The sequence below is a fragment of the Thrips palmi genome, unplaced genomic scaffold (genome assembly GCF_012932325.1).
Source record: "Thrips palmi isolate BJ-2018 unplaced genomic scaffold, TpBJ-2018v1 HiC_scaffold_7, whole genome shotgun sequence".
NCBI classification, from domain to species: domain Eukaryota; kingdom Metazoa; phylum Arthropoda; class Insecta; order Thysanoptera; family Thripidae; genus Thrips; species Thrips palmi.
This window is the reverse complement of record NW_023144634.1, coordinates 1,772,243-1,798,475: the sequence shown is the minus strand read 5'-3', so window position 1 is coordinate 1,798,475 and position 26,233 is coordinate 1,772,243. Positions and strand designations below refer to the sequence as shown.

The following is a 26,233-nucleotide window of genomic DNA, read 5'->3' as shown; positions in this document are numbered from 1 at the left end:
AATGAGAATAGGACAACAGTAGCACAACAAAAACAACACACTAAAAGTACAAGAGTTGTACAAACCAAAATGAGGGCTGGACTCCGCAGCACTAGTCATGCCGGTTCCATTGTACTTTGTACGACGATTGTTGTACTTCTAAAGTACAATAAATTCGTAATGAAAAATTTGCCTGGAATTTTTGTTGGGACTTTTGTTGTGGTTTCTTTCTCGCAGTGTGTAGGTTTTCCGGTGATTACTCGGAAACCAAATGAGGTATCCAAATGGCCTAGGTCTCAAAAGTTGCGAAATTTTACACTCTAAAAAAATTGTGGTAGAAATCCTATAAAAGTATCGGACGCATTTAACCTATTCGGTATAGGATTTTTCCCACACAGGACATGGTAATTTTACCATATGTCGATATGGCAAAAATCCTATACGTGTTGTTGGGTTTCTACTATATTAGGGTGTGGGAAAAATCCTACACCGTGTATGGGAAAAATCCCATACGACTTGTGGGATGTTTTCGTTACGTGAGGTGGTGAAACTCCTATTCAAGCATAGGAGAGCTTATTTACTGGATCATAGAACATCACTCGGGAGAACATGGCATCACCTCTCTCGGGATGGTGTTTCAAAAAATGACGTAGTGAGGACTCCAGTAGAGGTGACCTCCAACTAGAAGGACAGAGCGGTCCTTTCCAAGCTACTCCAATACGAGATGGACCGCTTGGCCATGAAGAAGATCTTGCGTGCACCCAACCTAATGGCCGACCGCAGTCGCCAGCGAGTGGCAACATGGAAATACGTTTTTCTCGACTATAGTGTAATATTTTGTTTAAAACTGGAAGCCAATGGCTAGGGCTGACACTTACTTAGGTAACAAATGATATAGTTGTCGAAAATTATTTACTTTAGTATCATTAATCGGAAATACTTGTTGGTGAACGGGCACGGCGCTCCAAGCGCCACCTAGCGGCAGGTTTGTGAAACCTGGCGCCAGGCGGCTAACAGTGGACCAAACCCTTACCCACAGTTCACGTTTTACAAGGTAACTTAACAATAGACGATGTCATAATGCTTTGGAGCGCTACGTTTATTGTCAGTCTCATTATAATGTCACGTAAAATTTCACGAGGATTTAAAACCATGGCTCATTTATATAGATAGTTCTCAGAGTTGCCGCGATTATCAGAGACGAACCCATTTCAAGTTTTACTGAAGAAGTCGAAATAATCGAAAACCATATGTGATAATGGGGTAGAACAAGATTCAAAATAACTTTAAACCGGTGTTAACGAATCGTCTAGTGCTAATTTCTATCCAACGGTTTGACGCACATGAGCTTCTGTTTACTTTTCTCGGGGCAGTTTTGCCGCCTTAGTCCTTGTGCGTGCAGCCTGTTATCATTGAATATCCGTTTTGTTCCCCTCTCTCCTGAAAAGATTTTTCAGAAATGTTTGGTATTCTTACTAATGCGTTGTAGGAAAAGCACTATACGACGGCCTGAAGTAATAGGATTTCTACTAAAGTGTGGCAAAAATCCGATCACGAGTAAAGGAAATCAAATTCCTATACTCGGTTCGGATTTTTACCACACCGCGTTGGCAAAAGAACGAAAAGCATAGGAATTTTCCAAATCACGTATAGGATTGTCGATTCCCATACCGAAGTTGGTACTTTTACCATACGACGGTGTAGTAGAAATGCCATTATTTTTTAGAGTGTATCCTCTTTCGATTGGCGTGACGCAGGACTTAAGGGCTACTCATTGCTGGAGCAACATTGTGATAATTTTGACTAGTGATTCAAATGTAAGGTATTCTAAAGATCAATACTACAATGAAGGACGCATAAATAACTATTTTATTACTTCAGCACAGTTAAACACAACTCTTGTGCGAAAGCCCGAAAGACTCACAATCACTACAGCAGGATATTTGTACTTCATCGCACAGAACGAGACGAACTTTCACAGAGTAATTGGAGCAAGGCCTCAGTATGAAACGTAAATAAAAATAAATTCTGAAAAGCTTTGTTTGGAAAAGTAAACTTCCTCGCTTCAACCTAATAAGCACTAGAAGAAGGAGATAATGATGCCGGTATGACAGCGCAGCAGACGCTCATTCTATGTTCAGACGGTGGTCGAGGTCGTTGCGTCCCGCGGCGCGTGAAGCCCTGCAAACACAATTACACTGCATGAAATTCATTTATAGTAAACGGTAGGAGGAAACGTGAGCCACGAACTAAGAAGTTTGCCGCCCTCAGCACACTAAGAATGAAAGAGTCACCACCATGGCCCTTTTATTGGGTGACGCACGCATCGTCGCTCAAATTTGGGTGACGAGCCAGCGGTGACCAAATTTTAGGCTGTCACAAAATCGTCGCCCAAATTTGGGTAACGTCGTCGGTGACGCCGTTAGGTCCCCGATGACGTTCTTCCGGGGCCACCACGATGACCGCCATGTGGCGTTGAGGCCTCCGGTCATCCTGGTGGCCCCGGAAGGACGTCATCGGGGACCTCATTGCGTCGCCGACGACGTTGCCTAAATTTGGGCGACCTAACGCCTGTTACCAAATTTCGGGTGATGAATTTTCGTCACCCAAAATTGGGCAACGAAGTTGCATCACCCGGGTGACGTACTCGTTTAACTAGGGTTGGTCTGGTACTTTTAACCAGACTTTTGTGTCCGAGGGCGCGTTACGTTCGCCCAATAGCCTATAATGAAGCAAGTACGTGGCGGATGATCGGTAGAGAAACCCAGAAGGAAAATCACGTGACTCAGTAATTTAAGTCAAGGCCAGTTCCAATGGTAGCGCGGTTCCATCGTTTGTTTAAGGCCACATAAGTGCACCGGTGACGATCGTGTCGATTGCTAATCAATAAGATCACGTAAATGGAAGATTGTGCACACTCATATTCCCTTCGAAAGCCTACGAACTGCCCCACCCTCCGTTATTCTCAAAATACTTCGTAAGATTTAAAGCGTGCACGTTAATTTAAGGGAATACGTACACACTATAAAACTTACACTGGAGAAAAATCCACGGGAAAAGATACAGGCACAGTCTGGTAGACAATTTGCCTGGTACCACCGTACCTCAGCCAGTACGGCTTTTGGGGTAGGGAGTACGGTTTTTCATAACATGGGCTCTTATGGGAAGCACGGTTTTTGGGTATGGTTGTACTGTACACCGTGAGGTACGGTCTAGCCGTCCCTTCTTCCTTGAAATGTACGGCTTTTTTAACAGTGTAACGTGGACAACTCCACACTTCCTGGTGTGGAAGTCTCCACACCTGGAAGAACAGAGTTTGCAGTCTCCACACTTTGAGTGTGGAATAGCTCACGGAGCCCTTATCTCTTTGCATGGTGCAAATGTGGACAACTCCACATTTTAAGTGTGGAGACGGCAAACTCTGCACTTCCAAGGAAATTGCAAATTTTAGCAGTCATAATTTTGTTCATGTCGTATCATCGTATCTTAAATTCAGCGCCTGAATTCGTACAACAACTTTAAAGTCGCTAGCTATGGGAGATACCCAATCTGTGTGATACCTCACCCTTAGTCTTGGTTATGACAATAATTCTCAGTGCAGAAGTAAAATAAAAGTCAACTTACGCCTCGCAAGAACGTTCCAATTCTTCCTCGGCAAACTTGACACGGAGACTGTTCACGCACAGCAAAGGGTAAGCCACCAAGCCTGGAAACAGAAGCAACCAGAAATAACACCTCAACCTACTTCACTCTCAAAACCTTGCGAACCGATTACTTTGATCTCAAAATTACGAACTACCACACACTTAATGTTAAATTTTGTACGAGACATCTCAGTTTTTTGTGCACACAAACTTTCCGTACAATTTTTGTACGGACCCAGCCAACACGGTCTATGACGTCATATTCGGAAATGTGACTTGTGTCTCGTTTTTTCAATGTGATGTCACATTCGTTTGGATGTTGATCCACATTCAAAGGGGATTGTCTAGTTGGACGGCTGAGTCATGTTGAAACGACTGTGACACCGTATTCGGATGAACGTGACACAATTCATATTTTAACGCATAAGACGTCGCATTCGGTGATTAACAGTGCACACTAAATGTCATGGGACTTTTTTTGTCCCACGGTTTATGCAATTTTAAGCACATCCGACGCTGATACAATTTTGTTCCCGTCTGGTGACACATTTTGTCCGGCGCCAGCTGCAACTTGTACTTTCACTAGACAATTTGTCCCGCTTGGCGGACACAAAATTGCATCACCACCGGATGTGCTTAAAATTGCATAAACCGTGGGACAAAAAAAGTCCCATGACATTTAGTGTGTGCTGTGCTGTCGGTGTGTTGACATACCAATGAGAGGCAGCGTCCCCAAGAGCGACACCACTGGCCACAGCTTCCCCGCCCAGATGGCCAGATGAATAGCCACAGCCACGCGCAAGTGCAGGAAAATCACGAAAGGCATCAGCTGAGTGTGGCGTCTCTGGAACATTCGGTAAGTAAAAGTTGAACGGTGGAGGCCCCGACGACCAATTAAAGTAGTACATCAGCTAGTGCTTCCCGCCAAAAAATTTTGAAATTGAAATTTGTCGTAATGCTCTGAGCTTTGCATCAAGTTACAGATAAAGCTCCAAACTCTGTTTTAAGTTATATGCAATTTTGATGTAACCCTACAGGGTTTTGACCAATTCAACTATGAAAACGGCCGAAGTCGCGTTTTGACCCAAAAGAGGGCATTTTTCGGACATTCTTTGTTCTGTAGTTCTCATCTATGGACAGGGACCCCCGTTTTTCTGGAAGGATTTTGATTCTATGTAGTGTTTTTTATCTAACTATAGTTTTTCATTGCCTTCTTATTACTCCTTATGTGCCAAAAGTAAACGTTAGCATGTTTTTTAGACCCATTCCCCATAAGACCCATGTTAAAAATCCCAACTTTGACTGCATTTATCTCAGAAACGAGTGCAGGAAGGAGAATTTTGTTTGGTAACACTGACTTCAGCGCATGATTTTCTATCGATATGGATCAAATGGGGAACTTTTTTAATACTTTGTTTGTTACTGATGTACTACTTTAACAAGATCGAGCGCAAGGCACGTGACTGGTGAGATAGGTCCGATCCCAACGAGTAGGACTGTTCGAAGCCGAATCGAATCGGCCCTGATTCAATCCGATGCCAGCACAAGTCGATTAGATAGCGAAGATTTGAACCAGTCCAAATTTGGGCTCTATTATTTTTGAGTTTAGGTAGTGCAGAGAGTGAATACAATATCACCCGTGCCTTAAAATTTCAGAGAAGGTTTTTGATTGTAAAACGGCTTTTAAACAGGTTTCTTTCTTACATGCAGCTCTAAGAGTTACGACACAAAAGCAGAATTGTTTAAAATTGGGTATGCAGAAGTTCACGAAAGCCGCTCGTTCTCCCGAACGAGTAAAAGTACTTCGAATGATTGACATTTTCGTTTAGAGGAATGTTTGAGATTTTTTGAGGACCCTTAGTATGTCAGCTTCGATAAAGAAGAACAATTTAAAGAAAAAACTTTGAAACTTTAATTCGTACGAACAAAATTTAAGGGGCAATACACTGAAAATGACCGAAAACTGACGATTGAGCACTTGAATACGTTTTGTTCCACGTTTTTTTTTTTTTTTTTTTATTTAAAATTTCCGTCGTAAGACCCTTTATAAGGAAGGATTGTAAGCCAAGAATGGCGGCGAGGAGGGAAGCAGCTTCCAATCAAAGTTTCATAAAAAAAAAAAAAAAACCAACTGGAGGAAGTCCCTCAGTCCGCAAAAATGAAGATGTCGCAGCCCCGTTAGCGCCAAAATGTAGATAATGCATTCAAATGCGACTAACAGTTCCGCAGGTAATCGCAGAGAACGTATATCCATTCACAAAAGGCGAAAAAAATTCAAACGTGCGCTACTCGGACCCCTTTAAGACTTCGATAAAAAAAAATGGGAAACTTTGATAGGACAATTAGACCAGTGTAGGGATGGTTAAATGCCGGTATTTTATATTTTGGTATTTTAAATCGGTTTTAAACCGAATAAAATACTGAAACATACTGGTATAAAACCGTAAAATACCAAGTAATTCAGAGTTCTCGGTTTAATACCGGGTTTAAAACCGTATTATACCGTAAAATACCGGAGCCATCCCTAGATCAGTGACCGATGCACTCTCAGAACCTTGCGAAGAATGTGTCCCCATTAAATACTAATTGGTTTGCAGCTTGCGAAGAAATTGGCTTTATGGTTTTACGAACCGGTGTTTCGCATTGCCAACAATGTGTCTGCAAGTGGTCATAGGTTGTTCCGCAAATTGAGAAGCACTTGTTCGGATGTTGCGAACTTCTGACTGGCAATACGGATGCATTCTTCGCAAAGTTTCAAGAGTACGCAAGTTTCTTCGTAATACGAAGCAATTCTACAATGCCTTCATTTTCTTCGTAGTTATGAAAAAAATCCTTCGTAGGCTATTAAGAGTGTGCACGTTATATCCCGTCGCGCTTTGTTTACAGGTTAACCTGTACTTCATACCTGATAGAATCCCATGAGGAAGATTATCGATGCCAAGAAGCAGACGAAGCCCTCGAAAATGAGAGTCATAATCCAGATGATACGGAGCAGAAGGGGAGAGAGGCCGTGGCGTTCCTCTGGCTGGCTGTACTGTCCTTGGTAGATCACGTTGTAGTCCGGAGTCCTCACCATAGGCTGTTCCATCTCGTAGATGGCGTGTCGATATGCTGCAGCACCACGCCTGGGTGTTGGAGGCCGAGGATAGTCTAAAGGGGGTGGAGTGTGGCGGTAGCCGTCGCCTGGACTCAGTACCAGCGCTCTCGGTGTAAAGCTGTCACCATGTTGACCACCCACGGAAACTACCACCAACAGTCCCAACATCACGCAGAGGCTCGCCACCTAAAACAGAATAGTTGCCAGTTGACGAACGAACCAGAGCACTGGTGAGGTCCCAACCCGTCCCAACCCAAACAAAACAAAAGGATGAAAAGAAAGCTTATAGAACAGGACTAACAATCAGTACGACTTTTCAAGAAGTTTCGTCCAAATCAGTGAGGTCAAAACTGGTTTCTGAATAACCCTCCTCAATTGACTGTGAGTGAAATGACGAAAATTTCTCGACCCTCGGCACATTGTGAAGAACATGAAATGTCAGAGTAGCTTCGGAAGGTAAGAAGTGAAACTAAGTTGTGAAACACGCATCATGAAATCTGTAATACTTTTTGTCCTTCCTAGATAAAGAATCACTCTTTCAGACTTAGAAGCCCCGTAACTTTTAAAAAGCTGGTCCTACGATTCGTACGGTTTTTTCGTGAATTGTAAGCGAAACGCAGGACAAACTCACCGCAGAGAAGTATCCGAAGACCTTGCAGAATGTCTCCAGAGAGCAGCACCAGCAGCCCTTGTCCATACGAGGAAGCCAACCCAATCGTCGGAATGCAGCCATGTTCTGTTAACACAAGATAAAGACAATTCAATGTGCCGAATACTTTAAAACGGCGTGAAATAAGACATGCAGGCAAATCGAGGATGCGCCGTCGTCGTGCCCCTCTGTAAATCCAAAGGCGATACTTTTAGTACCTTTTTCGGCGATACAATTGAGTATCGCCAAACGGCCTTACGGAAAAGTATTGCCTTCGAAACGGCGAAGGACGGCCAAAATATGGCGATACTCTACAAGCTGAAGTGTGTACTCAGTATGCATCTACAGATGCATACTTGCAAGTACACACCTACAGATGCATACTTAGCTGAGTACACATCTACAGATGCATACTTAGCTGAGTACACATCTGCAGATGCATACTTGGAGAGGTTAGGTATGCATCTGTAGGTGTGTACTCAGCCAAGTATGCATCTGTAGGTGTGTACTTGCAAGTATGCATCTGTAGATGCATACTGAGTACACACTTCAGTTTGTAGAGTACTTAGGAGTGTTGCCACGATTTGGCAATGAACTTTGAACAAATCAAGGGGACATGTTTTTAGTTTAATGACGTGGTTTTGGCGATACTTCGGTGTATCGCCGTTCTGAAGGCAATACTTTTCCGTAAGGCCGTTTTGGCGATACTCAATAGGGTACTTTCGTAGATCCTGAACCGGAAGCAAGCAGACCAGCAGACGCCAAATTGGCCGGAAACTAACCTCTCTTCGGATCTTAAACTATAGCTGATCTGTACAAATATTGCTCGCGAAACACATGTGCAGTGCAAGCAAGTATCAAACGACTGTTTATGTTCAAGTGTGGCCGATACTTTTGACTAACGTCTCTTACCCATGTCAAGTTTGGATCTACTTCCGCCAACATGGCGTCTGTGTGCTTCCGGTTCAGGGATCTACGAAAGAACCCTATTGTATCGCCAAAAAATGTACTTAAGTATGGCCTTTGCATATGCAGTGCCCCAGCGGTTGAATTTGAGTACGAGATATAAGAAGCCTTCTTGGTGGTTCGCGGGGATGGCACAAACGGTACGAAGGACTCTAAAGGATGATTTCGAAAAAAAAATCAATTAACTCGAAATTTTGACCAGTAGCATTGAGTCAATGAAAGCCTCCATGGGGGTTAGACCTTGCGTACTCGACCAAACAACCTTCAAGTCTGTAAATAACTGTAAACATGAACTGGGCACTTTGGGTTCGGTTAGGTCTCGCCCCGGACCGTCTGTCTAAAAATTCGAACAATTAATTATTCGATACCTTGCATAAGTACTATAGAGACGCCTATTATAATTAGAAACACAAATTACATAATAGGTGTACGCAACCCCAGGGGTGCCACTCTGATAATCGTGTGTACTTAATCCAGTGATAACTAGTATTCTCATTCTAATACTGGATATTTTCGCTTTATTTATCGGTGTTAACGGGGTTTCCTTGTAAGGAGTCAAAACATGCTGTCACCTGACCGAAATTTCAGGTTTTTGTTTTTGGAGACTTAAGGTATTCACTGGTATCAATATTAGTGTAGTGGACCCCTCGCACGACCAGGTCTTGTAACAGTAACAGGCGTCGGCGATTCGGGGCTCTCAGACCACTACTGATTCTGCCCTTTTAATTTGTGCAGTGCAGTTCCTACAATCATCATTGGCTGAAGACCCAGCCCAATTTAGAAAACCTGTTAGTCTCTTCTCTACTCTAACCATATTTGGCTCGAACGGTGGGTGATTTCAAACTTCATCTAAGTGCATCACAGTGAAATGCCCTACAGAATGGTGAACTAAAGGCTGAAGGCTGAAGCGAAAGACACGAAACAAGGCTCAAACTTGGTATCAAGACGGTTCACCCAATTCCTTTCACCCAAAACAGCAATGCCCACTCGTGTTTTGTCCATTACTTTTACATCCACCTCATTTAGCCCACCACCACTATAGCCCGCCAGCGTTTGTCCCACTGTACTTCCCCTTTCCCCCCAGTTGCACCCTCAGATCCTTACGATCCTTACAAAAACATACGTGTTTACGATAAAATTCACCGTGCCTTCCGATGAATCATGCGTTAGGACGGCTTATGCTTATTGCATAGGCGTGACAACCTTGTGATCAGTGTTGATGACCCTTGTAAGGAAAATAAGCCTTGAAATGGCCATCAACTGACAACCAAAATTTTCATTGTGCAGACATCAATACCTTACACTGGCAACTGTGCAAATTACGTAAGTGCCATTGACCGTACCTCACAATGACATATCATCGTAATACGCATCAAGGAAGTACAGAAGAAATGGGACAGGTTAATGGCTGAACTGGAACTGGGAAAGTTACAGACAACCAATATTCACGAAAAAAATAGAAAAATTCGGTTTGCAACTAACAGACAGTACCTTACCTTAGGCATGGCCTGCGGGAATAACGTCACTCTCTAGTGGGTTTCGAGGTACAAAGGTGGGCCAAATGGTGGTTGGGTCTCATTTTTTCGGAATAAAGATAGTGGGTCAAATATTGGTGGATTAAATTGAAGTGGGCATTTCTGCGGTGGGAGAAAGACTTTGGGCTAAATGTCGTGGATTCCTCAAACTTGAATCGGCGCGCTGACTTCGCTAGCCATCATATCGTTCAGAAATTCCTCTCACCGTCCGTATCAAGATTCAACGAAATACTGCTTGCTCCTGTGATGAATGCGGAATGTCTCCAAATTATGAAGTCGATCGATTGCGGTCCGCGCGACAATCTTAATTAAATGGATAACGCGTTAAAGTACATGACTAAAGCCAGGACAAGAGACACCAAGGACACCCTAAAGGGACACTCGAACTCAAAGAAGCTACGAAGAGTGTGTTTTCTATAGGTACTTCGAAGAGGGAAGTCTAGAGGTGAATGCGAGGGGGTAAACACTCCAGTGAACCTTGTACAGACTCCCTATTACGGGGTATTACACTTGTATTACGTATGTATTACGCCTCAATTTCATTGAAAAATGACATTTTTTTTATACTTTTGGTCCCAAAATGTATTACTATTACGCGTATTACGGCGTAATACCCGACTTTTGTGTACAGGGTATTACGCAAGTGTTTACCCCCTCGGGTGAATGGACACTACTAATGACTCATGTTATTTACACAACTACTTAAATATAACTTCAACTTTACGGCCGTTACACCTCAGAGTGGATTCTTAAAGTTCTCCCCATTCATAAATCGGCTTCGGGTCAAGTCATTAGAAATTTTCTATTACAAAACTCTGCGACGTTGGAGTAGTAGAACGAAAAAGCCTTGATTATCTGAACAGCTAGCAGCTTACGGGTTACTATTACGTTTTTTGTGCATAAGCTTCGCACGAAACTGGTGCATGCACGCTGATAAGCCGTCTAAAATATGAGACCTTAGTCTGAATTCTCACTGCAAAGTAAGAAGTCGGAACAAAATGGTCTGAATTCTGAGACTTTTTTAAACAGTGATGTTTCAAAGAATTGAGTGTTTCGAAAATTATTTCCGGGCAGAGGGAGTAAATTCCTTCCGACCTTATCATGTGTCCTTATTGAACTTCCATTTTCGACCATAATCACTTATTGGAGTGCAGTTTGAGGGAGCTGTTACGACTTCCACGAATTCTTCGAATGCACTGCCAAAAAAACACGTTTAGCAGGGTAACTTACATACCGCAATTTTCAGCCAATTTGTACGAGATTTCGCACAGACGCGTTTGAGGTCTGTATTTCTGAAGTGAATTACGATGCTTGCGATCAAATTGTTTTTACTGTAGTGTTTTGGTAAAGAAACGTGGGCTAAAAACAAGCTGTTTTCTGACTTTTTTTTTCTTTCCGTGCTGTTTTAAGCACTAAAAATTTTCCAAAATATTCCCTCGTTCACACCAGACGCTACACTGAGAATCCAAACGCTATGAGTATAGCGTCAATGGGTGCAATGTAAAAGCATTGCACATGAAGTGCAATGTCTCCACATTCCCATGCATTAGCATAGGGCATTTTCGGGATGCATTGCACGTAAGGTGCAATATGGCTGAGGCATTGCACGTATGGTGCGATATCTCAGCTGTATTGCACCATACGTGCTATACTCATAGCGTTTGGAATCTCAGTGCAGAATATGTATTCTGATAGTCCACCAAGTTTCAACCCTTTATGCTTGGTACAAATCACGCACACCAATAGTCTGTGGAATTGATGCAGTAGTTAAGAGAAATTGGATGAACTCGCAATAGCTGCTTTAGATGCACATCCAAATTTGTGATTTTCATCCTAAGTTTCAGTATCAAGAGATCCCATAATCAGTTTTGATGTCTAATAAATCCCCCGTCCACCTAAAAAATTCGCGTGAACAGCGTCTTTAAACCTTGCGTAGTGCACTACCACCTTAATATGCGAAGTTGTTCGAAATGGGTAATAACGTCAATAAAGGCTTTACTACAAAGCTCTTTTTATTCAATACCGCAGTCAAAAAAATACAAAGCAACTTTTAAAGTCTCCACATGTCTTATAGGCAAGCAAGATAACATTTAGTTCTTGGAGCCGAGTGTAACAAATCTGAGGCCAATCGGAAGTTAAGGTGGTTGGATCAACTCTCTCCCAAGAATCAACAGAGGTGTGCGGAGAACAAGCGCTCGAGTCCGATGTCGGAATGTCGTCAAAACAGGAAGGTATTGACATCGGGAAAAGTATCATATTCTTACGTTGGTCTTCGAACTACTTAACCCTAAAATGATTTGCCAGAAGAATGATCAGAACAGCTTCTAAGGCGCATCCGACGTCGAATGCCGAGATGTAACACTTAAACATGCAAAAGATAACTCTAGCACTCCATCGTCCACGCTTAACGTACCATTAGTTCCGTCTTAAAAGTCTGTGCTAGATAGCTGCATGCAAGCAAAAGAAAACAAATGCAAGTCAGTAGTCAGATAGTTCTAAATAAAAGGGTCCCTACTTCAGCAGCGTGCTGACCGTGCTCCAGTGAAAATAGCTATGAGCTTGTACAAAGCGGAAGATTTAAACAAAGAAAGTAGTTCTCCACTAAATTTGAATGCGGACAAAATATTGAAGTTGCACGCCATAGGCGAATCCGACTACACTACAAACCTGACTGTCACTTAGTACACACTTACAAATGCATGCTTGCAAGTACAGACTTACAAACGCATGCTTGGCCAAGTGCACACTTACAAACGCCTAAGCTTAGCCTGGAGTTATACGAAGCCTAGCATGCGTTTGTAAGTGTGTACTTGCAAGCATGCATTTGTAAGTGTGTTCTTAGTAGACAGTTAGGTTGGCAGTGTAGTTTAATCTACAACTCATGTAAATGAGACTCAAATGGGCCTCTTCTCAAAGGGACTTCGCAGTTGACACCGCACTTGGCACTTCCCCAATCAGAACTTCTACTGTCAACCAGATGTTCTACGCGTTTCCCTCAATGTGGGTTCGCAGATGCGTTATTCCGAGGTCGCTGCTCTGACTAAACCTCTTGCTGCAAACTGTAGTGGGTCTGGAGGTGCCTTCTGAGGTTCAAACCGTGACTGAACTTCTTGTTGCAAACTGTGCACTCAAAGGGCTTCTCGCCTGTGTGGGTCCGGAGATGCGTTCGGAGGTTGCTGATTTGACTAAACTTCTTGTAGCAAACTGTGCACTCAAAGGGCTTCTCTCCAGTGTGGGTCCGGAGATGCGTTCGGAGCTCGCTGCCTTGGCTGAACTTCTTGTTGCAAACTGTGCACTCAAAGGGCTTCTCTCCAGTGTGGGTACGGAGGTGCGTTCTGAGGTGGCCACCTAGGCTGAACTTCTTGTTGCAAACTGTGCACTCAAAGGGCTTCTCTCCAGTGTGGACTCGGAGATGCGTTCGGAGCTCGCTGCCTTGGCTGAACTTCTTGTTGCAAACTGTGCACTCAAAGGGCTTCTCTTCAGTGTGGGTCCGGAGATGCGTTCTGAGGTGGTCACCTAGGCTAAACTTCTTGTTGCAAACTGTGCACTGAAAGGGCTTCTCTCCAGTGTGGGTCCGGAGATGCCTTCTGAGGTGGCCACCTAGGCTGAACTTCTTGTTGCAAACTGTGCACTCAAAGGGCTTCTCTCCTGAGTGGGTCCGGAGGTGCTTTTTGAGGTTGCTATTTACGCTGAATGTCTTGTTACAAACTGTGCACTCAAAGGGCTTCTCTCCTGTGTGGGTCCGGAGGTGCTTTCTGAGGTCGCTAACTTGGATGAACTTCTTGTTACAAACTGCGCACTCATAGGGCTTCTCTCCTGTGTGGGTCCGGAGGTGCACAGCCAGTTTGGACCCGGACACATTTTTCTTACCGCGTACTGGACACCCGTGGCTCATTTTCAGTTTCCAATTGAGGAATTCCTGGAATATAAAAAACAATTTGTCACTCCAATAGAAAATGGTAGGTATGCAGAAGCTGTAGCGTCTAGAAATGCATTAACACTTAAGGGGCGACCCTGGTGAAACTTTCAAGTAGGCATCGAAATAATCCCAGAAAGATGAAACTTTGCTTAGTTATTAGGTTCATTATGGTGAGTTCCCAAAACAAAATTCAATCCAAAATGTTGAACGGTCTTTAAGAAAAGTGGCTTTTTAGTGTTTTTTAGAGCATTGGGGAAAAATCTTCTTGCGTCTTTCATTGGGACGGAAAGTCTTGTAAATTTTATTGGGTTATCCTAAAGATGTATAGAAGATATTTTAGTGACGGAATTTTTAAGTTCAACTTCTATCCTGAGATATGAGTTTTCAAACTTTAACATTTAAAAAAAGTGATTTTTCCCCCCGTTTTTTTTTCAAACTTTTAGGTGTTTGTAAAAAGAAGTAGGGCTGATATTAAGATTCCGTCACTAAAATTTGTCGACAAGTCATCAATGAATAGAGTCCATGCAAGACTACTCATGAAGGTGGGAAATACCCATTGAAGCCCCTTTTTTTAAAGTGCCTAGTTTTCATTGAAAACTCTTTCCTACCTTAAGGAGTTTAATTTTGTCTTGTAATGTGTTCCTTACAGATTCCGAATTCAGCCAGACATTTAACCCAAGTAGGGTCAGGGCGGGGAAAAACCGGACACGTGTAAGTTGAGGAAGAAACGCACACCGCACTTTCGCCACAAATTTGCGTGTTTTGGGACGTGCAAAGTATTCAGTATTGCTTATTGATGATCTGCTAGATTGCGTTTAAAAGGAATTTAGCCCACTTGAAGCGGAAAGTATTCAAAGTCACCTTTAAACGAGGTCTCGTTTAAAACACCTTAAAAACTTTCAAAGTTGGTGCCCGCAATATCTCCTTTTAACGACTCTCCGAGCCTACTGTGACGAATATTCTTATTGTAAACGAAAGTTGGAAGTGTGGAGCCCAAGATACGTTCAAATGTTTTAGCAGATTTCTAGCTGGATTACATATGAAGGGTTAAATACGAAACGGGGAAAAACCGTACACTGGTGCGGGGAAAAATCGAACACCTCTTTTTTCTATAATCATCGACGAATTGCCCTAACATCCCACCAAAGTGGTCGTAACAAGTGTATTTTAGCATTTCCCAACATATAGTGGGAAAACAAACACGGCTGTTGACGATTTCATACATTTTGGTCATTTAACCTCAAAAACGTGTCGCCACGGACCCCCTAACAATGCTACGATGATTTCTGTCTACCTAGGAATACTCGTGCGCCTGCTTCAGTGGGTATCGCAAGTGTTACCCCCAAATATCGTTCCCGAGAGATTTCTGACCTACTTTCATAGCTTTTTGTTAAATTAAAGCCTATGTACGATTTTTCCCCTTAGGTGTTCGATTTTTCCCCGTTTCGACGGGGAAGAATCGCACACTGTTTTTTCTCATTTATTACCGAATGAAGCCGCAAACGCACTCGCTGAGGGTTGAAATGTCTTTCTTTGAGGCTCGATCAACAGACCCAACGGATACATTGGCTAAAGATAGTCAATTAGAGTCAAAGTCGAGAAAGATTGCAAAACGTCCAGTTCTTCCCCGCCCTGACCCTACCCTATGAGTGTAGAAAACTTCGGCCAAAAAACAACGCTGCCAACCTGCGGTGCGCACGTTTTCTCGAAAAGTAATTGATCTCCAGGTCCAGGTATTCTGTACAGGATACTTGACACATATATCTGGTTCACACCGTCGCCCTTTTTTGAAAGTGAGTTCCAGTTTTTTGTAAACACGGCAGAAAAGTGCAAAAAATGAAGTATTGACTCTCTATTTTCACTTTTTAGACTTATTTACAAAAAACTGGAACTCACTTTCAAAAAAGGGCGACGGTGTGAACCAGATATATGTGTCAAGTATCCTGTACAGAATACCTGGACCTGGAGATCAATTACTTTTCGAGAAAACGTGCGCACCGCAGGTTGGCAGCGTTGTTTTTTGGCCGAAGTTTTCTACACTCATAGGGTACTTGGGTTAAATGTCTGGCTGAATTCGGAATCTATAAGGAACACATTACAAGACAAAATTAAACTCCTTAAGGTAGGAAAGAGTTTTCAATGAAAACTAGGCACTTTAAAAAAAGGGGCTTCAATGGGTATTTCCCACCTGAAGGTGTCAACCAGGAACGCAGGAAGTCTTTCTACGACAAATTTTTTTGTCGACTGAGCAAAGCTGTGAAGTTGAGCGTAGAAGCCAACAACAACTGATCTCAATGTTATTTCCTTCCAAATGATAAAGAAACTACCCACTTAGCTTAAAGGTGTTCAACCTGTTGAATCTGAAACCTTCTATGCACGTTTTTATCTATGAACTTTCAAAATACTATTTTCGGCAATTTTGGCGATTTTTTCACCAGGGTCCCCCCTTAAAGAGGCTCATGAATAATAAAAGCACTTTGTAAAAAAAATAATTGGGAGTTCAAGGATTCCGATTTTATGATTTCTGTATTAAAACACTTTTAGATAATTGAGTAAGCTTCATTTTGGCATAAAGTAAAGTGACTTTGGACCTTTTTTTAAATTGAGCAGAAACGATTATAATTTTGGTTCTCGTAAGATTAAGCATACTTGCTCAGATCTGTAGGGGAAAAATCAGGAAGACTCCTTTCTAGTAGTGTCATAGAATTGACTAGAATGGGCTTTTTATATGAAACAGTATTCGTGGAAAAAATAATAACCATTATTTTTTAATTTGCTTTTAACATGCATGAACCCCCTTAATTAATAAAGATTTAACGTCACGATTCATGTCTGGGGGCTTGCTTGAGTGATTGACAAAACAAGAGCAGCCTGTGGACATTTTGGAATATGGTCTGGTTTGGTGACAGTCTTATCATTTCGACCTCGTATCCGCTTTCAACCGTTCTCTCATTTACCGATACGTGCTCAGTTCAGTTTCAAAGCAGCCTTTATTGGGTCATTGTAATCCTTGCACCATGTTTTGCACTGGCTGCGAGGATTTGATAGTCTTTGTCTGCTCTACAGGGTCCTTCAACTAGCCTAAGATGGGATCATATAAATTAGGCTTATGTTTAAAGAAGATAAAAATTGGTTCACGCCATTCCAGGGGGGACAATCGTTTCCGCCTAGGGGGCCCCATGGGCCCTGCAGGGAATGTATTTTCATACCTTTGTTTTACAGATCAAACAAAGATAGTATGAGGACTTCGTTTCAAGGCTATATCAAGTTAAGGAAATTCACAATTCACAATTCACAATTCACAATTCACAGATGAGGGTAGGGTGGGGGTTCACCGCCGCCTAGATGTCAAGGAATCACGGCCGCCTGGACTCGCACGGAAACACCAACCGCAAAACAAATGAACACAGCAGTGATTTCTTCGGATTGACTTTGCGCGCGTACCACCGGTTATACTTTCCCCGTTCTTTATCATCTTTTGTGAGGTAAAATGGGAGATGATATGAATTATTCATTGCACGATGTAAACGGTGATATTTATCACATTTGGATTAAGAAGAGGGAGGCTATCCTCTATGACCAGGGTAAGGGCTTTTGCGTGATCTAAAGATGCCTCCCTTAGCAGGTTATGCTCGTAGCGCAAACTTAGTTTTATTTCTTTTCAGATCATCTGAGATGTTATAGAAGGTTAAATCAGCTGAAGAGAGCTGGCATCGCTCCATCGATTGTGAACTCCAGCATCGATGACTCATTCGCGCCCAAGCATAACTCCACTATGCAGTTAATGGTGCAGCATTGCCCGAGTCCCAATCCCGTGGAAGTAGATGGTAATTATGCTTTATTATTGTAATTTCGTTACCAGGAGACATTAATATTATCTTAGACTTGTAATAATCTTCGTTTCTCCCTAAATTTGCTCCTGACAGACCTGAGAAGTCCTGCCACCAAGAAGGGGCGGAAATCAAATGATTCCAACTTGAACGAAAGTTTTGAGCTCCTGAATTGTGAAGATGATGTTCTGGCGGAGCCTCTTCAAAATGAGCCGAGTAAGAATCTTTTCTGAAACTTCACCATAGATCATCTCAATGTGGTCAATAATATTTGTGCATTGTAATGTTTGCAGCAACCTTGCCTGAGCCCATCACCACATGGACTGAGGAGGCAGTTCATTTGTTTATCAATGAAATGGGGAAGCGAATTGACAAGATCAAAATGAAGAGAACCCCTAGATCAGTTTATACCGAGATTTCTCTGGTTATGCTGGTGCATGGGTTTAAGTTTGATGGCGATGCTCTCTACTCTAAAAAAAGAGGTTTGGATACATTCTTTTGCAAGGCTAAAAAGAAACCTGTTGAAAAGCAAGCTGAATGGCCTTATTTTGATGGTATGAATGCCATACATGCTGGAGTTTGGCCAGCAGGCTTCAAAAGTATCCCTCGCAAGGTGAAATGTGCTGGTAAGTTAATTCATTTGTCTCCTTGGCACAAATCGGTATAATTTTTGTCCTCAAAGATTACTTATTTAAAATCAATTGACAGAATCATCCAGGGAAGGTGAATCATCATCTGACCACATCAACAACACCATGTCCGAAGGCACAAATGACATGCAAGATGTTGAAGAGCAAGATGAGAACCACAACAACACTGCAACTGAGGAGCCAGAGCTAAATGAGCCAGAGATAAATGAGCCAGAGGTGCATGCAAATATGCCACAACAACAGGTGGCTAAGGCACAGGTGGCCACTAAGTTCGGTAAGTTCCAATCGTATAAGGGTCTCATCCTAATGGTTTATCGTTCATAAGCGTTATTATCTTATCATTTATTTACTGTAGAGTGGACTGACGCCAAAGATGCTGCCTTGATTGAAGAAGTAGATGAGGCCAGACAAAAATTCGATGGCAATGATTTATTGAAGAATGTGGATCTCTTCAATTCTGTCGCTCAAGAAATGAAGAAGAGAGGGATTGGACGGAACGGAGACGAATGCATGAAAAGATTCACAAAGCTCAAGATAAAATTCTATGAATTGCTTGATAAACATGGTGAAACTGGACGTGGCGCGTGCAAGTGGTCCAATTTCGAGGCCATGCATGACCTGGAAGGTGGCAGCGTTTCTGCAAAGGCACCTAAGACTGTATCCCTCGGTGCAGTGCCCAAAGTAACCAGAGCTCATGAGATTGCAGCCACTTTGACAAAAGGCAGACAGAGGCAACCAAATGCAACACGTCAAGATAGAACCCAGAGGTTAATGGGCAACAATTCCTCAGCTAAGGCATCGGGAGGAGCAATTGGGTTTAAGAACCGGGCTCTTGACATACAAGAAAGAAGGTTGGAACTTGAAAGGGAGTATTTTAATGAGTTTAAAACTTACAGATTAGAGGCAAGAGAGAGAGGTGGAGTGATCAAGGAAGGTGTGCAAATTCTGAAAGACTTAAAGTCTGAAAGGGATCTATTGAAGTCGAACAACTCTACTGAATCGAACAACTCTACTGATCAGTGATGTGCAGTGATTTGTTAAGGTGCCTCGGTGTGATGTGACTACTGCAGTCAATGTGTTATTGTTTGCTTCTGTGTTGCACTCCATAATTATTTCCACTGTTGACTTAATTTGGTCTACAGCAATTCTTCTTTTTTTAAATATTTTTTTCTGAAGCACAAGTTGTGCTGCATTCTTAATTGATGTTTATTTATGACTTGTTTCATCTCCTTCCATATTTATTTTTGTTCTCAAGCACAAGTCCTGTGCTGTATTCCTAATTGATATTTATTTACATTTCTTTAATGAATAACTTGTTTCATTTATGTTTTGTTTGTAAGTCCTGAAGTTTGCATGATTAAAAGCATGATTTTTCACGCTCACTTAGGGACATGTGTTAATTTTATTTTGTAATGTCTGCAATATCGTTTTGAGTGATTCAAAGCCTGAATTGTGACATATGTGACTGAGCTTATCCTGTAAGTTTTTATTTTTGTACAAGACTGATGTCTAGCTAATTATGCTGTTTCTAGATACAAGATTAATGTATTGTGAAAACTTTGAGTGTTCTATGGTGCGTGTTGGGATGTTGAAAAGTACTAACTGGTTTTAAAAACATCTGAATTTTGAACCATAAAGATTTTATTCCATCTAGTTGTGATTATTTTCCTCACTTGCTTATTGCATACCCAGTAATCAGTGCAAAATCAACTTAGTCATACCTTTCAAACTTTCTTCATTAAATATAAACAACTGTCACTCATGACAACAGAACTAAACATGAAACAAGATTACAGTGCTATTCAGGTACTTCTTCCAACCTATTGTAAATTACATTCACCAACTCGTTTCTTTTCTCACGCCCACGAGCTCTTGCTCTCCTTAACAGTTGATTCATGGGGACGTCAGGGTCATCTTCATCATCTCTTCTATCTTCATCTTCATCGTCATCATCATCGTCATCCCCATTACCTTCCTCAAATGTGAGAGTTGGATCATCCCAATCCTGCATAAAGAAAGAATTAGATGCAATTCCAAGAGTGACTTGTTCCACTCAAACCAGAAACTTACAATTAGTTGCTCTCCATTTAGGATCATGAAGTTATGCAACACGAAACAGGCAGTGATGTGGTCTATTGCGATTTCGTGATTCAACACATGTAGCATCTTCATTCGCCTCCATTGCATGAAAGCTTTTCCAAAGCAGTGCTCTATGCGTGCTCTTGACCTGCAGAGTGCATAGTTGAATGCGCGTTGCTCAGGGGTTAGATTACCCCTATTTCTGAAAGGTGTCATGACCTAAACAAAATTATTTCTTGACATCCCAATATGCATGTACACAACACACTGACATAAACACTCACAAAGTCAGTTAGTGTGTAGGCTTTGTCACCAATTATGTGCTGATCTGGGGCAAGGAGCTCATTTTCCTCATCATGGAGCAATCTCTGATACAATGGACTTCTTCGGAAAACTCTGCTGTCATGCATAGACCCAACCTCGCCTATATGCATATCTCTTATCAACAAATTGTCATCACAAATGACCATTGAATTGTAAGCAAACTGGTGATGCCTATTCCTGTATCGATTCTTTTCAAAGAGAGGTGCAGTCACAGTATTGAAGGTTCCATCAACTGCTCCAGCAACGCCTGGCATTCCAGAGTACACCAAAAATCTTCCTTCAATTTCAACTCTTTCTTGTTCATTGGGCCACTGAACGAACAGAGGGCCCATTTCTCGCAAAGCTTCAATTATGTAAGAATAGTGGTAATAAACTTCACCGGGAAGGTAGCCAAACTGAACTGCCACACTTCTGAATGTATCTTGACTGGCCAAGATCCATAATACCATGAGTAATGGTATATCAATCGGATTTCGTACTCTTACCACTTTACCAGAATCCATAAGGAAATTGGCTAGAGTTTCAAGAAGAACCTGCACACAGAAAACACATTGACATTGTACACTGTCAAACATTGGTTACAAGACATTACCAACAATAATTAAGAAATAAATAAATAATGCCGTAATCACTTCAAATGTGGGTTTTGAAAGCCTGAAGTGCCGTTTGAAGGAGGGGTCGCCCATCCTGCGGAAACCATCGACGTCAACCTCCACCTTCTCCCAGTAAACGCCATCGTCGTCATCTAAAAATCGTAGAACACATTAAAGCACAGAAAAATGATGTGAATGGTCCCCGTGCACGACATTGTAACCTCAACATACCAAGAAGGTCGGCATCTTCCTCCAACATCCCCATCAAACGTGCACCCATGCGCCCAGTTACCATGGCCACGGCGATTTCTTCATCTTCAGCTTCTATTAGCGCGGCTTCTAATATAACTATGGCACCAGAAATCAACTCTAAGTCCATTTCCATGATTTTGAACTTCGAAAGGTTTGGAGCCGACGGAAGATACACACACACACACATCAACAAACATTCATTTGTTTTTCGACTCGGTCCTCGACATCTAGGCGGCTGTGAGCCCCCACCCTACCCTCATCTGTGAATTGTGAATTGTGAATTGTGAATTTCCTTAACTTGATATAGCCCAAGTGACGTCCGTCCTAGCTAGCCACCATTCTAGCGGACACTTTTTCAGCGTACATTCCTTCGTGAAACCTTTGTTTCTTACCAAGAAAAGCCAAAAAGAATCGTAATATAAACAAATTCGTATCGTGTTTCCACAAGTTTCCTCGTACACTAACGCCAAACTCACTGTGAGAAATTTCAAGTGCGGGTGAAAGAAAATTGAGTGGAGGACGGAAAACTCGCATTCCTGAAACGCTTTGGAATATAGTCGACCGACTTGGTCACCGGGCCTTCTCTTCACTCTCGGTTTTGTCTCTCTCGCTTGTGCACTGGTAAAACTTAAGCGTAACTAGAGCAAAAGTTACGCTGGAAGACGTTACGCTTGAAACCAAGCATAGACCAGATGTTACCCCGTGCATTTAGGTAGGGTGAATCTTAGCGGATGAGCCTGTTTAACACCTAATAGGCTTGATTTCAAGCGTAATGTGATTACGCTACAAAACAGAGGGGTGCTACGCTTTAGTTTTGCAGGAGTAGTCCTCAGCTGCTCAGCAGTACTCTTTGAAGGTGGAATGAAAATCGACTGCCGAACCAGCAATAAAAGCACGGCTCTGTCCTAATAAGTTACCCTTCAGCACTCTGAATGACACTGACTGATCGTACACTCTCAGCACGTTACAGACATCTTTCTCATTAATTACGTATTCGTGTAAGCAACAATAATACTTAGTATTTTCTAAGTAAGAAAGTCCAGTTTCCTTTGAATGTACTAAACCAAATTACCAGAACATTATTTTATATTTCCTGAGTAGTTAATGCCAAAAGGAAATGTACGTATCATGGCTGCGCAAATTACTTGAACAAGTACTGACACAATGGGCCAAAAGTCAGTAACGTTCTGAGAGTGCATCGAAACGTAACCCATACGAGACGAGGACTCCACTGTGTCTTCGCGTGAGCATGGATAAGTGGATCTTTTGAATAGCGCTCCCAGACACTTCCACCAGAGCAGAGAAAATAAAAGTAAAAGAAGATCATACCCGAGAACGTACATTAAAAAGTCACAAATGCGTTAGTAATAGGTGCTTAAGTCAGTTTCCAATTAAATTGTGAACAATTGCCCAAGCAAACGGTTCTGTCCAGCTCACAAAATCATCTCTTTTGAAAGGTTTCGATGGATTTAGATTATGAAATTTCTCACCACTTTGTTAAACACAAATGAATACGGTCACTATGAGAAAAAGTACGGAACATATCTGGTCAATAATATGCCTGGACCGTCCGTACTTGCCAACTACGGAACGTTCCGCACTTTTTCTCCGAACCCATTTACATGGGTTCATATGGAGCAAGTACGGAACGTTCCGTACTTTTCTCCGTACCTCCGTACTATATTTTTCTGTACCATTTCCGTACAAAAGGACGGAATTTTTTACAGTGGTGCACACTAAACTTCTTACGGATACATCTTATCTGTATTACGGACATTTTTGTGCAATTGCAATTACGGATAGATTTTGCTTGTAATACGGATCAAATCATCCGTATTACAAAGAGTTTTACGTCCGTACCATACGGATATTTTCGTCTGTATGTTACGGACGTAAAACTTTTTGTAATACGGATGATTTGATCCGTATTACAAGCAAAATCTATCCGTAATTGCAATTGCACAAAAATGTCCGTAATACAGATAGGATGTATCCGTAAGAAGTTTAGTGTGTGGAAGTGCCTATTTTGAATGAAGCGAAACATACGATCCATGTGATTTTAAAGTTTTGTTACGGCGGGGCGACAACCGGACGCACAAGGCGTTTCAAACTTACCTCTAAGTTCTGCTTCTTGAAACTTCCTGTCAGACCGGCTGAACAACAGCACCCCCTCTCTTGTAGGTCAGGACACGGTGACATGCGTCACGCCACGCTTGGACCACGCCTTGGCGAAACAGCCTTGAAACTTGACTTATCTTACCGTACGTAGCCCGTCAGACTGTTAAGGGTGCTCGGGAACAATAAACCTACGGATCAGATGCCAGGACCCCCCCTTTTTCCTCCCCCCTCCCCTCCCCCCTTTCCTCCTCCCCCCTCCCCCTTTTCCTCCTCCCCTCCCCGTTTGTACCGCATCTGTATGTGGCATTTCGTAACGCGGAGAAGACACTGAATGGGGTAGTTAACTTTGCAAACTGTTCTCGGGCAGAGGAAAGTAGGAACGTCAAAACTGATAATGAGACCTTATTTGACTTTCAGTTTGGATCAAACTCACGTAGGTATGATGAGTGCAGTTGAGGCATCAGTTCCGACTTTCGCGAATTTTTCGAAACCACTGCAAGGGCACGGTTTGCAAGGTACAGACCTTAATTTCCAGCCGAGTCGTACAAGACTTCATAGAGACAAGTTTGAGCCGTAATTCTGGCGTGAAGTACGATAATTGCGATAAAATCTTTAAAAGGTACTGTAGTTTTTGGAAAGAAACGTGTGCTTAAAATATGCCGTTTTCTGCCTTGCTGTTTGAGGTACGGCAGAAATTTTTCCTAGCTCTGTAGGTCCACAGCAAGGTTGAACCTTTTAAATCCCACTGTTGGGTCTAAATCAGTCAAACCAACGACCTGTGCATTTGTTGCAGTGTCTTAGAGAAATTGGGGCCTAGGACGCTATAGTCTGCAAACATCTTACAATTAGTTTTGACTCCAGTGTGATAGTACCGAATACTACACTTTTGCACTGTAAAAAATTCCGGGGGAAAATTTACGCATTTGGACCGGGCAACGCTTGGTCCACCATCAAGCGGTAGTTATTTCTCATGTAATGTATAGGTAAATAGATCAGTACATGACGTAAGAAATTTCTGCACCCATTTCTTGTGAAATTTACGCACATGGACTGAGGGTCTATCTTTCCCGAGCCACAGGGGTAAATTTCTACCGACCCAAAATAACTCACGCCACAGGGGTAAAATTATCCTGCTGGCTTGCGCCAGTGGATAAAACCTTGTTAGGGTGACTAAACCTTGCCCACGTTGTTGACTTCAATGGGAGTCGAACCGTCAACCTTGTGATTCAAATCACACCACGCTATCCACTGCGCCACGAGACATCCTACAGGCAGGCCGCTGCGAGCTCTGTACTGGTCCGGCCAGACTGGCCGAGCAGAGGCGCGAGGAAATTTGCCCCTGTGGCGCGGGAAAGATGGTCGGCCACTCCAGGTGTAGAAATTTATTCTGACTTGCTAGGGTAATTTTACTGTCGTGGCAAGTGAAATCAGTTTATCATCCCAAAGAGTAAATTTACTTTTGTGGCTGATAAATTTCCCCACACTGTCAGTGGATAAATTTTCCAGCCATATGGTTAGTTTAGCTCTGCGCATCCATTACGTGAGAAAAATTTTTCTCAGGCCATGGAGTAAAATTTACCAGTGCAATGCACGGGTAAATTTACCCATGATTTTTTACAGTGTGTATTACCAGTGTAGTGGACTACCTTTAACTACGCTCATTTAAAAAATTATGATTTAGAATGGGTTCCGCGGCTTGAAATGTCTGAAATGGTGTAGTAACTTCATAATTCAAATTCCAAGGTCGTACGGCTTGCCGATACCTCAAGGGTCGAGTGTATGCGGTCAGGGGCCAGTTGAAGTTTTTTGGATTTTCACCAAAATAGTAGTTGTTGTTTACCAAACTAGTGATTTAAAGGTCCTTAGGAGAAAATTCTGTCCGTTCTGATCTTTCTCAAACTCCTTCATGCTGTCTCGTCCCCTGTACCCATTTTTAGGGGGTTTGCCCCCTCTTTTGATACCTATGATTTTTTTGAAGATACCTCTTAGAGACAATTGGTAAAAACCAAATGAAAGAACGCAATTTTTACAACATAAAAAAAACAACATTGTTTTGTCTTTAGTTGTCAGGGAGTTGTAGGGAATGCAACAAAAGCCTTCAAAACGTACAAACTTTCACTGCGCGACACTTTCCTCCGGAAGTTCTCAACTTTTAGGCAATCGGTTTGCGGCATCTTGAAGATGAAAAAATCCTCTTCACTTTACCCTGCAATCTTCCATGTAGCTCAAGAGAAACTTTTATAGAAACCATACTGAAGTTCGCATAGGTTTATGGTAACATTTTAAAAAAGTGTTTTCCTTTGCAAGACTCAGGAAGGTTTTTCCCCAAGGCCCTACAACCTGTACGGACTTCTTCCTCTCTTGATTATTAAGTTTTTTGAGCAATCGTAAAATGTACTATTCTCTCTTTAACTATACACAATTTTAATCCTTTTAAGAATATAACTGTCACTACATCATGTAGAAATTGAAAGGTACATTGCAAATGACAAAAAGTCAGGTTCAATACATTAAATACAACATACAATAGGCAAAATAGTGCATAGTTAAAGTGAAAAAAGAAAAAAAAGTACATATTACGTTAGCTCAAAAAACGTT

General features: G+C 42.2%; 3 protein-coding genes across 21 annotated transcripts; all 3 read right to left on the bottom strand.

The window, feature by feature from the left end:
• Positions 1-1,825: 1,825 nt before the first annotated feature.
• On the bottom strand, positions 1,826-24,064 carry LOC117652441. Of its 17 annotated transcripts, none has more exons than XM_034397366.1 (6): positions 24,037-24,064; positions 7,352-7,456; positions 6,529-6,906; positions 4,338-4,467; positions 3,604-3,685; positions 1,826-2,160 (listed from the first exon to the last, which is right to left on the bottom strand). In XM_034397366.1, exons 2-6 carry the CDS (start codon positions 7,451-7,453, stop codon positions 2,106-2,108), a joined length of 747 nt encoding a protein of 248 aa, XP_034253257.1. In that variant the 5' UTR covers positions 7,454-7,456; positions 24,037-24,064; the 3' UTR covers positions 1,826-2,105. The 17 variants fall into 17 exon arrangements, with proteins under 17 accessions (XP_034253257.1, XP_034253241.1, XP_034253243.1 ...); XM_034397350.1 differs by lacking the exon at positions 24,037-24,064 and adding an exon at positions 10,966-11,019; XM_034397352.1 differs by lacking the exon at positions 24,037-24,064 and adding an exon at positions 10,606-10,650.
• Positions 11,865-24,092, bottom strand: LOC117652440 (zinc finger protein 782-like). Of its 3 annotated transcripts, none has more exons than XM_034397347.1 (2): positions 24,069-24,092; positions 11,865-13,789 (listed from the first exon to the last, which is right to left on the bottom strand). In XM_034397347.1, exon 2 carries the CDS (start codon positions 13,763-13,765, stop codon positions 12,911-12,913), a length of 855 nt encoding a protein of 284 aa, XP_034253238.1. In that variant the 5' UTR covers positions 13,766-13,789; positions 24,069-24,092; the 3' UTR covers positions 11,865-12,910. The 3 variants fall into 3 exon arrangements, with proteins under 3 accessions (XP_034253238.1, XP_034253239.1, XP_034253237.1); XM_034397348.1 differs by lacking the exon at positions 24,069-24,092 and adding an exon at positions 23,008-23,030; XM_034397346.1 differs by lacking the exon at positions 24,069-24,092 and adding an exon at positions 21,994-22,095.
• On the bottom strand, positions 20,025-21,644 carry LOC117652703 (putative nuclease HARBI1). The gene is made up of 5 exons (XM_034397796.1): positions 21,497-21,644; positions 21,305-21,438; positions 20,633-21,205; positions 20,340-20,567; positions 20,025-20,274 (listed from the first exon to the last, which is right to left on the bottom strand). The coding sequence occupies exons 1-5, from the start codon at positions 21,642-21,644 to the stop codon at positions 20,068-20,070; spliced, it is 1,290 nt and encodes a 429-aa protein (XP_034253687.1). The 3' UTR covers positions 20,025-20,067.
• Positions 24,093-26,233: the final 2,141 nt, after the last annotated feature.